The sequence below is a fragment of the Cetorhinus maximus genome, chromosome 1, assembly GCF_964194155.1.
Source record: "Cetorhinus maximus chromosome 1, sCetMax3.hap1.1, whole genome shotgun sequence".
Lineage (NCBI taxonomy): Eukaryota > Metazoa > Chordata > Chondrichthyes > Lamniformes > Cetorhinidae > Cetorhinus > Cetorhinus maximus.
Window position 1 is genome coordinate 79,696,712 of NC_135879.1, and position 14,057 is coordinate 79,710,768.

At 45.6% G+C, this 14,057-nt stretch overlaps 2 protein-coding genes across 3 annotated transcripts in view; one reads left to right on the forward strand and one right to left on the reverse strand.

Annotated features, from left to right (window-relative positions):
• Positions 1 to 14,057, reverse strand: part of tifa (TRAF interacting protein with forkhead associated domain) — a 235,230-nt gene that overhangs the window by 212,216 nt on the left and 8,957 nt on the right. The gene's annotated exons all lie outside the window — the stretch shown is intronic.
• The window catches only part of alpk1 (alpha-kinase 1), a 150,784-nt gene that overhangs the window by 115,577 nt on the left and 21,150 nt on the right, over positions 1 to 14,057 (forward strand). For both annotated transcript variants that reach the window (XM_078542855.1, XM_078542850.1), the window contains one exon: positions 3,570 to 3,674. In XM_078542855.1, the coding sequence (XP_078398981.1) occupies positions 3,570 to 3,674 (105 nt within the window). The remainder of the gene's footprint in view (positions 1 to 3,569; positions 3,675 to 14,057) is intronic.

The window sequence follows — 14,057 nt, forward strand, 5'->3', positions numbered from 1 at the left end:
TCTCATGCCAGAATGCCTCATCGAAGAGATAGTGGGGAAGGCGTGAGAGGGTCTGCACCCTGTTTTAGCGGCCTGGACCTCCAGGTCCTGGTGCAATATCCATGTGGCTGCCATAACCCACCCACGGGAGTCAAGAAGACATGGCAAGAGATAACCACTACTGTGAGAGTAGCAGGTGACCATCGAAGAACATGGATACAATGTAGGAAGAGGTTCCATGACCTGCTCCATTCCAGCAAGGTGTATTATTCAGTAGAAGTACACAGAGATCCAAGTGATGGTTCACATATGAATGCTGCATCTATGGTGGGAGACCAGGCGCATACCTCTCTTACACCATGAAGTCTTGTCTGTCCAAGCCACTCCTGTAGGTGCACAAAGTGGAGATGTGAATGTCCACTGTGAGGCAATGACAAATTCAAGAGATTTCTCCCTGGTGGCACGATATATTAGGCCAACATTGCTCTTTATATTGTATTTGCAGACAAGAGGACCCATAATGCCAGGGAGATGACACAGACCAGGTGTGGGGCTACGAGGCTACGGGTCATTAAGAATTTGGATGAAACAGCAATGGAGGTAGCCAGGGTGCCTGCCTGGCTGATTGGCAGGGGTGGAGAATTGCCCACAGCAAGTGTTAGAGGCTGTGATAAAGGCACTTTGGAAAATGACGGCAGTGATGCTGTCAGTTCACTGTGCACGGGGGGATGATGGCAGGAGAGGGAGTGCTAAGTTGGGGTTGCATGATAAGGGCAGCACAACTATGGTGTGTATCAGAGAATGCTGCCCAAATGTAAAGGGCTATATCTCATTAACTCCTTTTGTGTCTCGCACAAGTCCCAGTGCTGCATGCTCACCACCCGGCCCCCAGGCACCTGATCCCTTGAACATCAGGAGGAGGAAGGGATGTCTGAGGAGGCTGCATTACATCTTACTAGCCAATAAACTGTCAACACAGATACAAGCACCTCAGAGGGATGTTGTGCACATGTAGAGCCAGTAGCACAGAGTGAAGGGCACCACACCAGAGTGCAGGAGGAGATGTCAGAGTCAGAAACATCTGTGCATAGTCCCCCTTGGAGGAGAGAGGAAAGTCATGATGATGCTCCAGTGGGCAAGGATGTGGGGCTTCAGGAGTCACCTTTTGGGGCACAGTATTTGGAGCATCAGCAGCAGGTGTGTGGACATCTGGCAGAGTTTCCTGAGGCAATACAAGCTCATGCACTGAGGAGTCCATCATGGTGATGAGCTCCACCTTGTCTCAGGGGCTCAACCACATGAGCTCCCAGCATGAGAGACCGCCCAATCTCATGGCGAGACACAGGCAGCATCACTCAGAGTGGACGGAAGAGCAGCATCACTGGCTGCAAAGGGTGTAGGACTAGCTTAATCGCCTGGAGCCATTCACTCAGAGTATGAGCGCTGACATCTACAAAATACACGAGGAGCTGCACTCACTTAACAGGGCGGTTACATTGGTGGCACAGAGGTTGCTGGAATGGGTGACTGCTACGTACCAGCAGCCAACCCCAGCTAACCCACCAGAAGCTCAACTTGGGCTGTGGAGGTTAGGGAGGAGTGTGAAGGTACTGAGAGCCTCCCAGCATCCTCATCTCCTCCCAACTCCCCGGCTCCTCCGCCAGAGCCCTCATCTGCTCCCCACAGGAGTCAGTGACAATGGCTGCCCCTGCAGAGGCCACAGATTGAAGTAGGTCCCCAATGGGTCCCTGAACGATGAAGCTGGCCACCATGCTCCTCAATGCCACACAGAACAAGAGGTGAGCAGCCTGCCTGCATCCCTTCAGAGGCAACATGGAGTCAGACAAAAGATGGGAATAAGTGGTATCTAAGAAAGTGTCCAGGAAAGTGTAGAATGCAGTTTGGGCATGTTTACTTTGCAGATAATGACTGCAGCTTTAAGTGATACAGCAACTGTTGCACTTGTTGGGAAGCATCTTAAATTTGTCCCCGGTTTACCAATCATTCTCACTGCAATTAATTCCTCCTTGTCACTTTTACCCATGATTTTAGCCATCCTGTTGTTTGACCTTCTTTGTTCTTTGTTCTTTTATTGTCTCTGGGTCAAAGTCTTGGAACTGCCATACCTAACAGCACTTGGAAGCACCTTCACCACACTGACTGCAGCAATTTAAGAAGACCTCTCACCATCATCTTCCCAAGGACAACTAGGGATGGGCATTAAATGCCTTGCTAGAGATGCCCATATCCCAAGAGTGAATGATAAATGTTTATAAAAATTGACCTGGGGTCCTCCAGGGTGAAGTTATGGACATAAGTAATTACATATGAAACCCTAATCATTTGTACCATTCCTTCAATCTTCAGGACATCTGAATCAGCACGTTAAAATTGGCAGTAATATCTTTGTTAACCATTCTAACTGCTACATAAGCCTTCTTGTACCAGTGCTCTGCTTTTGTCCATCCTTGGCTCCCCAGGAGCCATCTTTCCACTCAGCTTTCCTTCCACCTGAAGTATGCCTCAAATGTGAGGTATTTAGAGTTTCTGGGGAAGCAGGAATTTCCCTGCATGGTTTTATATTTTGCTACATACCGGCTTGGCTCTGAGAGGTTGAAATGCCTTTTGGTTCATACAGTGCACAGCATGGTGTATATGGGGTCTGAATGTCAAACGTGGCTCAGTCAGTAGCCTTGCTGATACTCCAATAAGTTGCCAATCTTTTTATGTTTATTGAGTCAAACCAAGGTAAGACATACACAGTAAATGGAAGGGCACTGGGGAGTGCGGAGGAACAAAGGGATCTGGGAGTTCAGATACATAATTCCCTGAAAGTGGCGTCACAGGTAGACAGGGTTGTAAAGAAAGCTTTTGGAATACTGGCCGTCATAAATCAAAGTATTGAGTATAGGAGTTGGGATGTTATGGTGAGGTTGTATAAGACATTGGTGAGGCCAACTTTGGAGTATTGTGTGCAGTTCTGGTCGCCTAACTACAGGAAGGATATCAGTAAGATTGAGAGTGTGCAGAGAAGATTTACTAGGATGTTGCCGGGTCTTAAGGAGTTGAGTTACAGGGAAAGATTAAACAGGTTAGGACTTTATTCCTTGGAGCGTAGAAGAATGAGGGGAGATTTGATAGAAGTTTACAAAATTATGAGGGGTATAGACAGAGTAAACGCGAGTAGGCTCTTTCCACTTAGATTAGGAGAGATAAACACGAGAGGACATGGCTTTAGGGTGAAAGGGGAAAGGTTTAGGGGGAACATTAGGAGGAACTTCTTCACTCAGAGAGTGGTGAGAGTGTGGAACGAGCTACCATCTGACGTGGTAAATGCGGGCTCACTCTTAAGTTTTAAGAATAAATTGGATAGATACATGGATGGGAGAGGTCTGGAGGGTTATGGACTAGGTGCAGGTCAATGGGACTAGCAGAATAATATTTCGGCACAGACTAGAAGGGCCGAATGGCCTGTTTTCTGTGCTGTAGTGTTTTATGGTTCTATGGAGTAATACTAAATGTGAAAACAACATTTCATAACATATTTAACAATTGAATTAATGCAGCCTGATTTTGCTTTTGGTTCTCAGATTCTGGTTGAAGAATACACTGACCGACTCTTATCAGCTGCTGAAGCAGGCAAACTGGCTGCTGTACTCAGTCAGTACACTCCACTCTTTGTGCTGACAAATTTGGTGAGTATGCGATGTCTAGCAGATTGAAAATGCATTTTAAATTATTTGCCAAATAGAGGGCAGGCTTTTAGTTTTAAATCCATCTAAATTGCTTTCATGTGATAAAATTGTGAACGTTAATCAACAGAAATGAACTCTAAAAAGAAAATACAGATCAGGTTATAGATTAAGAGTTATTCAATCTTTAATGTGCTTTAGCGCTTGAAAACTGTTGCTGGGTTACTTAAATGAGTTAATAATTAGAAATCCTCTTATTAATCAGAATCATTTTATGTGCTGTTGCCTCCGGAAATCTGATATAATTTAATGATGTTATTAGGAATTCAATTGTTTGAGCTTGAGTTCTCAATATCATGTGGTTTTATACTGTGAAACAAATCCTTCACGCAACAAAACTAGTTTTTGCAGACAATGGACACTATTTGTCAACTTAATTAGGTAAATTGAATTGGAAGGTTTTTGATTGTATTGCTGAGAAAAGAGACATGCTGTCGAAGCTTTTCATGTTGCACTCATCGGGACAGAATCACAAGAATACCAAATCTCAAAGGGAGCAACAATTTATACTACATGAGAAGGGGGTGCTGATTGTTTGACAAGTTGACTCTGATTGGTAGAGGCATTGCCACGGAAAATGCACCAAGGAACAGTTAACTGCCGAGCTTTTGTCTAAATTCAAACCAGGCAAGTCAGCTGTGATTGATCAAGGCATTGCCATGGGGAATGAACCAGGGAATGGCTGTCCCCCAAACTTTTGTTTAATTGAAAAAGGCACGATGCGAGGAAATGTTCTTTCTGTCTGCAAATTCTATCTGTGTGAATATATGTAGCTTCTAGGATGCGCATGTGATTGTGGGTGCTAATGGCTAATGTCTATATGTGGTGTGAACTATCAATAGCTCTCAGGGTCTTACTCCTTAAAAGTATGTGCTGGTGTCAATTGTTTGGTTTTCTATCCTTTATATTTGTGATGAAGTATTGAGAATAATAAAATGCAATGTGAGCTGCTTGATAAAACAAGTACAAACAGCATTGACTGATAGAAACACAGCATCTATTGTACTAGATAAATAATTATCCATGCCTGGGTGTATGACCATTAAGACAAGTAAAGATGAAAGAGGTCATTTGTCTCATTCAACTCATCCTTCCATAAACACTCAGGGTGAGATTTTAACTTACTCAAAACCCATTTACTTACAGAGTTAAAGTCAGGCCCTTACTGTGCACCCGATCACAGTACCAGGTTGCCTTTTGAATGATTTCTGAATTTTACCACCATGACCCTTCTTGGCTAGAGATCACATCACCATGGCAACTTCCCAAAATTGCTTCTCGAGTTTGAATGTCTCAGCCACCACAAATGGAAACACTATTCAAGGTGTGATCTGTGTCGTACAGTGTGAATATGGATTGTTTAGAAACACTATAGCTTCACATAATTCATGTCATCTGTACTCTCTTAAATGAGATTCCAGCCCCCTTACTCATAAAAACTCACTTTGTATTCAGATGTTGATTGCTGATTATTATTGCTTGCATTTAAATTTAGCTTCATTGTTTCTTTTGTGAGCTTGCATTTCGTACTGATTTCAAAGGCCAGATTTTCCCCCTGCTTCCAGCACACTTAGCATGCAAGAATGGTGTAGGACATTCCTTTAGCGAGGAAGTTCAAATGGGAGCCACATCTGGTCGAATTTCACTTTTAAAAGACTTTCCCCGTGGGGTAATTATTATTTGCACTCCTAAAGTGCTCCATGCGATTTATTGCCAAATTGCTACTGGCTTCATTTGCATATAAACAAATGGCTTGCTCCTCATTACCCTCTTCAGCATCGTCACCTCTCTCCCCTGTGCCACCCATTGCTGGGGTGGATCTGCAGGATAGAAGAGTAGAAATCAAGAGTGGAATTTTATCCTGACAGAACCGTAGGCAGTGAGGAGGCCGGTTATGGGTTGAGAACCTCTTTACTCTTTCAGCAGGCTTTGCTGTGGCGCTTGAACTCAGCCACAGCTTAGCATCCCACTTCTGGATTTCCCGACCAATCACAGTGTGGGCATGAATGAAGACTCTTTATTTAAAGGGACCCTGGCAGGGGTCAGAATGACTGCAGGAAGTCTTGTTTGTGAAGACTTTGGGAGGCAAGGAAGTGAAAGGAAGATATGAGAAGACTGCTCCCCCACTCCCCCAATTCTCTGACTCTTCCCTGGAAGTCATTCTGGAGGCAGTGGGGGCCAAAAGAGATTTTGTTTCCTCAGGACAGGAGGAATAAGCCAGCCACCCAATCTAAACAGGTGGGCTGGAAGCTATAGTGGCTGTGAACAGCAGTAGTGTGGTGCCCAAGACTGGATACAGTGTCAGAAAAGGGGGAATCATCTCATTAAGCAAGAAAAGGTGTCTCATAAGACTTTCAGGTGGCATCCATCACTCTCCCACCTCCCAGCAGTCTCCTGCAAACACTCCTCTGACTGACACACCTTGCTGTCACACACACATTCCATTCTCTCCAAGCACTTCCTCAAATCTCCATCTAAACAGCCAACACCCACACTGACCCTCATCTCGCATCCTTCACTGTCACTTTCATCAAATGTTCTTATTCCATCCTCTCCCCACAATCCACTTCACACACTCAAAACTCTGCTTTCTCTCATTGCAGAAGGAGAGAACACACAACTCCAGCTAGAGGCAGAGAATCAGGGATAGACTTGCAGCCATTGCCACCCTGACTGCCATGGCGGAGGGTGCCTGGAAATCAGCTGAGTGGCACAGATATTAGACATCGGCAATGGAGAGATGGTGGGGGCCCAGAGACCTGGTAACAGCATTAGATATCAACCTGCCACTTGGTACTTAATGCTCAATCATGTTGAATTGATGTCATTCACAAGCTGAACTGTCATGGTATGCACTATGTTAAGCTTCTACCCTTTCCTCACATCAGCACAAACTCATGTCTATGATCTCCCACAAGTCCTTCATGGATGATGATGGAGATATTGAGTGACCAGGCCGTGAAGTCCCAGAGAAGGGCAACGATGCCACATTGAGGGTGCACCATCATATGACTCATGCACACCCTCCACCAGCACAGATACACACACTTCGGCGACTACTGGAGTAGAGCCATGTGAGTGACTGTGGACACTATGGCTGCATTTGGTTCCTCCCACTCATCCTCGAATGCAAATTATTCCACGCCTTCCTCTTTCCGCAGCTCCATTCCTCTTTGTGGTGCAATATTGTGAAAGGCACGACGGACCACAACCATTTTGGACACCCTTGATGGGGCATATTGAAGAGCACCTATAGATCTGTTGAGATACCTGAATCACATCTTGTCCAACCCAAAGACTTGTCCTATTATGTACCTTGTAGTCATGTGGCTCCTGTTGCATTTCTCCTCTGGCTCAATGGTAATCTTTCATTGGGCAGATCTTCAGAGGATAGCCCTTGTCTGACAGGAGCCAGCCACTGACGCTATGCGGAAGAGAAACAATCTGCAGGAGATGTGTTTACCATAGAATGAGTGAATCATGACAGCTCCCTAGATATCCAGCACAGACATGCATAATCATCTTCCAAGTGGTCACAAACTATATCAGTGATAGAGTGAATGAAACCCCTGGCTGATCTGAAGGCACCTTGATTGCTTCATGTGAGCAGTCAATCATTCCTTATGCCTGTGGGATTCCAGCTATTGCAGCAAAGCCGGCGTCCCTGTGTGTCTGACTAGCTTCATCCTTGACACCATTTACATAAGTGGCAGCCTTGGAAAACAAGACAACAGTGACCTGGAAGATGCATTTATGGGCAGCAAATGGAGAGATCCTGGAAATATCCCCAGCAGATCCCCGAAAGGAGCCAAAGGCAGAGAAATTAAGAGCTGTGGTGACCTTGACAGACACTGGAATGCATGTCAACCTGGTCCTCCTTCCAGGAGACTGCAGAGGTCAGCGATGACCTACAATGAAAACTGCACCTCATGAGGCACTGTTGTTCCATCATGTTGAGGCTCACTCTCTGTCTGTATATCCTAAAATGGAGGTATCACCTCCTTTGAGCTGGATTTCTGTGTTCATCCCCTCTTGTGCTGTCCTGTGGCATCTGGCTATGAAAAAAGATGCTGCGATTGGCATTGTTGCTGCTCCTGGTGCACCCCCTGTTGGTATGCCTCCTGCTGCCCCTGGTGCTGGCGTGGTTCCTGCTGCTGCCGGTGTTGGTATGGCTGATCCTGTTGTTCCTCACCAGAGGTCCAGGCTACTGCTCCATAAGCTGCTCCCATGCTGCTGTGAGGGCTGACAGGAAGGGAATTGAGATGAAGGTCAGTAAGATCCAAGGTAGTTGATAGTACTTCAAAAAATTTGGAAATGACCCTCACAGCAGTGAAGCCAGGCTCTCTCAACAAATCCTATAAGCATAAACCTTTCACTGAGGCTGGTCACAAGCTTTGAAATTTTACTCTTTTTAAAGGCTTTCCAGTACGTCAGTTTCATTGTTCAATAAGTCCCTGTTGTGTTTTCACCTCATTGACATGGGCGAGTTACACACAGCTGGGAAATCCCGTGTTCTGACTGGGTTAGATCCTCAGTTAATTAACTATTTCCATATTTTACATTACTCACCCAACAGCTCCACAGGGATTCCACCGCACTTGAAAAGTCACCCAGGTTAAATCCAGATTTGGGCAGGACATTATTGGGTTCCCAACTCAATGCCACTTTTGGAGCTTCAACTATCGCCTGCACCCAATCCCAACCACCCTAACCCTCCTTTGGAGGTTAAAATTCTGCACCAAGAATTGGCGAAAGGTTGGGTCTCTTAGCTGTGCCAATGTAGGTGCTCAGTCAGTTACCTGGTGCTTGCAAGGTGCCACTGACCATGCCAACAGCAAGAGTTGAGTGCCTTCTCACAAGCTGCATGACCTTCTCTTTGAAAGTGCTGAGTACTTATGGTTAGGGATTCCTCTCTCCTCCAAATGCCCTACTTATAGGCACTGTGTGCCAATTTGTTCCACAGTAAGATAGATTTAATGAGAGGAAAGCTAGCAGTTGAGGAATGAGTGCTAACAGCAGGAACAACACAACAACAACTTGCCTTTTACTGTGGTAGTAAAATATTCCAAGGCTGTGCACAGGAGCGCTAGCAAGCAAACTTTGAGAGTGAACCACATGAGGAGATATCAGAGCAGATGACAAAAAGCTTGGTCAAAGAGGTTGGTTTTAAGGAGAGGCTTGAAGGAGGAAAGAGAGGTAAGGAGATGAAGACATTTAGGGAATGAATTCCGGTTGTCCAGATGAAGGCACAGCCGTCAATGGTGGAGTGATTAAAATTGGGGATGCACAAGAGGTCAGAAATGGAGGAATGCAGATATCTCAAAGGGCTGTGGGGCTGGAGGAGATATAGAGATAGGGAGGAGGGAGGCCATGGAGGGATTTGAAAACAAGGATGAAAATTTTGCCATTGAGGCTATTTTGGACCAGGAGCCAATGTATGGTGGAGAGCACAAGTGTGATGAGTGAAAGGGACTTAGTGCGAGTTAAAATGCAGAGTTTTGAATAACCTCAAGTTTATGGAAGGTGGAAGACTGGACACCAGCCAGGGGTGTATTGGAATAGCCAAGTCTATAGGGAACAAAGACACAGATTAGGATTTTAGCAGCAGAAGAGCTGAGGCAGGGAGAGAGTCAGGTGATGTTATGGAGGTGGAAAGACATGGTCTTAGCAATGGTGTGGATATGTGGTCAGAAGCTCATCTAAGGGTCAAATATGACACCAAGGTTACAAACTCAGACAGTTGCCAGGGAGAGGGATGAAGTTGGTGGCTAGAGATTGGAGATATAGTGGGCCAATATTTAGTTGGGGGAAATTCCTGCTCATTCAGTACTGGATGTGGGACAAGCAACCTGAGTATTGAAGGCAGTGGAGGGTGGTAAGCAGAAAGCTGAGTGTTGTCATTGTGTTTTTGGACCCGGGGGCGGGGGGGGGGGGGGGGTTCGGGGGGGGGAATAAGTTTTTTGTGGGTGTCGAGCTATACAAGGAAATGATCAGGCCTGGCTTTATCTGTGATTTACACAATGGGAGTAGGTCAAGGAGGTGGCTTTGAATATGGGTACAGGGTACAGATGTACAGATATTTATGTGGAGGAAATAATTTATGGGAGGGTAGGAGGGAAGTGAAGTCAAGCTACATGATTTGAGATGGAGATGTTGAAATCACCAAGGGTGAGAAGTCATTCAGCACAGACACGGAGGGAGGCAACAACAGTCCAGGCAAATGAAGACTGTGTACTGTGCCTCACCAGCTGTGAAGACAGAAGAAGGCTGTAGCAGCAAGGTGATCCTGGTTACCATGATTCAACATGTCAGCTAAATATAACCATCAACCTGTCATGATTGTATGGACAATGACACCGCCCAAGGCCCCCACGTTAAACAAAGTCACACACAGGCTTCTACCAGGGTTAATTTGTCAAGACATGTGGTGATGGAGAATTGGTGATGGGGACAGGGCTGTGAACCTGGGAGTCCCTAGTCAAGAATCTGCACACAGATGACAGATGCACGAAGGTTGTTGGATACCTGTGTTGGGACAAAGGTGTCTTTGGGCAGCAGCATCTGTGACTGAGCAGCCCTCGTCAGGATACCCTCTGGTCACCCCAAATGGGCAGGAGCAAGAAGGGTGCCCTAAAAATAGGCTGTCCCACTTTCTCCTGGCTGGGGAACTGTGCTCTGCAGAAACAACATCTTTGTGATCAAAGAAAGAAAAATTTGAATTTTGCAACTTGGAACTTTAGAACGCTCATGGATAATCTCAAAAGTGACTGTCTGGAAAGAAGAACTGCAGTTGTATCATGTGAGCTATTGAGACTCTAAATTGACATCACCACTCTCAGTGAGACCAGGCCTCCGGGTAGGGGCAGCTGAAGGAACAAGCAGGGGGATACATCTTCTACTGGAAAGGAAAGGCTGACAGTGCCCCTAATGTCCACAGAGTTGGTTTTGCAATCCGGAATAGGATCTTGGATGCACTGCCACAGCTTCCCAATTGTATATTTGAAAGACTCATGACACTTTCACCTACAGCTCAGCCACAGTCAATATGCCACTGTCATCAGCACTGATGTCCTGACCCTTGACTCTGATGAATATATTAAGGAAAAGTTCTATTCTGACTCTGATGAAGTTTCTGTTACTATATTCATTCATGGGATGTGAGCGTTGCTGGCTAGACTAGCATTTATTGCCCATCCAAAATTGTCCTCATTCAACCACATTGCTGTGGGTCTGAAGTCACATGTAGGCCAAACCAGGTAAGGGTGACAGATTTCCTTCCCTAAAGGACATTAGTGAACCAGATGGGTTTTTGCAATAATCAACAGTGGTTTCATGGTCATCATTAGACTTTTAATTCCAGATTTTTATTGGATTCAAATTCCACCATCTGCCATGGTGGGATTCGAACGCGGGTCCCCAGAGCATTACCCTGGGTCTCTGGAATATCAGTCCAGTGACAATACCACTATGCCACTGCCATCCCAAAAGGAGAAAAGATCATCCTTCTGGGGGACTTTAGTGCCAGAGTTGGCCAAGTCGCCAATGTCTTGGAACAGAACCATTTGGAAATGGGGTGGGGAAAGCCAATGCAAATGGCATCCTCTTGCTGACAAGGTGTGCTTAGCATGGCCTCATTATGACAGACACCCTCTTCCACCAGGACAAATAGAAAACTCGATCCACATGGGGCACTAATGCCTGCTGGACAGATCATCAACTTGTTCAATCGGTGATGAACATCCACCTAGCACCAAGACATCACAAGAGCCAAACACCCATGAGGAGGAAGATCAATGTCTCAGCCCTAAAGCAGGCTGACTGAAGACAGGAATTCCAAGTTCAGCTCACATCTAATCTGGAAAATCTTCACACACCCAACTTAATTCCAGAACAGTAGGATCAAATAATGTCAGCTGTGCCAGACTCCCGTGTCCAGAGCATTGGGTTTGAGCATCATCACCACCAGGACAGGTTCGATGAAAATGATGCAGGAATATGTGACCTCCTAGAACAAAACTGATCAACCTTCAGTGCCTGGCAGGACAACCCAAGGTCACAAGTCAAGAAAGCAGCATGACAACAGTTCAAGGCTGACGTGCAAAGACAAATCCGGAAGATAAAGGACAAATTGTGTGAAGAGAAAGCCTGAGAGGTTCAACAAGATGCTGACCATCATGACATGCAAAGCTTTTTTGAAGCCACCAGGGCCATCTATGGACCAAGGTCAAAAGGACAAAATCCTCTTCACTCACAGGATGGTGTTTCTCTTAAGGATGACAATGCCACCCATCAACGGTGGAAAGAACATTTTCAACAATTGTGAATCCATGTGGTAGCTGATATTCTCCAGGCTATCCCCCAGTACCCTGTGGTAGAATCCATGAGTGAACCTTTGAAGGGAGAGTTGCAACAAGCAATCAAACAGATGAGAAACAACAAAGCCTGTGGCCCCCGATAGTATTCCAGCTGAAGTTTTCAAAGCTGATGGGCTTTTGCTCACATCAAGATTCCATGCACTCATCCTATGGATTTTCAAGGAAAAGACCACCCTCCCCACCCCAGCCCACCACCAACCCCTCCTCTTCCATTCACACCACTGGACACCAGCAATGCAACAATTGTAACCATCTTCAAGAAGGGAGATAAATCAAGCTGTGGAAACTATCGAGGTATTTCTCCCTTGCCCATAGCATGAAAATCCTGACATGTATTCTACTGAATGGCCTACTTCCTGTGTCTGAGGAAATCCTTCCAGAGACAGTGTGGCTTGAGGCTTGCCAGTGGAACCTCCGACAGTGTCTTTGTTGCCAGACAAATCCAAAAAATTGTCGAGAACAATACCAGGAACTCTTCATCGCATTCATCAATCTGACCAAAGCATTTGACTCAGTAAATCGTGAAGCTCTGTGGATTGCGCTCCAAAGATTTGGATGCCTAGGGAACTTCACCACAATCCTGCAATTGCTTCATGATGATATGACTGCAGCTGTCTTGAGTGGGAGATCCGAAACAGATGCCTTCAAATTCTGGACTGATGTCAAGCAAGGCTGTATGATAGCCCCCATACTATTTATAATCTGCCTGACAGTGGCTATTCACCTCATCAAAGATCAACTGCCCTCTGCTGACAGTGTTAAATACCGCCTAGATTGAAAACTCTCTAATCTCAATCGCCTCCGAGCCAAAACTAAACTGACCACCAGAGACATACATATAGTTTGTGGATGACTGCAGTATCATTGCCCACTGTGCAACAGATTTGCAAGCCACTCTTGATCTCTTCAATTCTGCATACAAGAAACAGCCTGACCCTGAATTTTCAAAACAAAACTCATATATCAACCCACACCTGGTCAGCCAAATATTCCACCTTCCATATCTGTTGAAGGAGAGAACCTGGAATATGATAAGCATTTCTCTTACCTTGGCAGCCACCTTTCTCAAAAGGCGGCCATTGATGAGGAGATTCAACCGTGGGTCAGCTGAGCCAGCTCAGCTTTCTACAAACTACAGCAGCAAGCATTTGACAACAAAGACCTCTGCCTATCAACTAAAGTCCCAGTATACACAGCAGTTGTCATCACCACACTCCTGTATCGCAGCGAGACCTGGACTGTGTATCAGTGACACATAAATGTGCTAGCAAAATTACATCAGCAATGCCTCCACTACATCCTCTGGATTCAATGAGAGGACCATCAAACAAATGCTAGCGTCCATCTTGAAGCCAACTCCATAAGCATTCAGGCAAAACTCTGCAAAATAACCTTTGATTGACGAGACTATCCAGGAGACTAAAAAGCATCTTCCCCGCCGGGTCAAGTTTTTTCAACTCTCAAATGGCCAACATTCCAGGGGAGGACAAAGGAAGCACTTCAAAGGCTCCCTGAAGCTTTCCTTGGAGTGCAGCAGCAATGACATTAATGACTCAGAGGAGCTTGCTACCAGTCATTGAAAGTGGTGACAACTTGTCCATCAAGCTGCATCATGCTTTGAGTAACAATGTCTTAATGTTGAGGCAAAGCGACGGCAAAGATGGAAAGTAAAGGAAGCAAATCCTGCACGCCGTATCCATTACCTCGTGGAACATGCTACCCCATGTACCCAAAGATTTGTGGGTTGAGGATCAGCCTGTTCAGTGACATGAAGACAAGTAAGCATTCCTGACAAGTAGGCATTATCCTTGCATCAAGGGACAGCTGATGACGAGTACAAGAGAGGAAAGCAGCGACCAGTGAAAAAATTGGCATGGCACATAGGTGGACTGTAGAGAACGAGGACTTTAAATGAGAGGCAAGAAGAGTAGAACAAGAGCAAGAGTTGCAT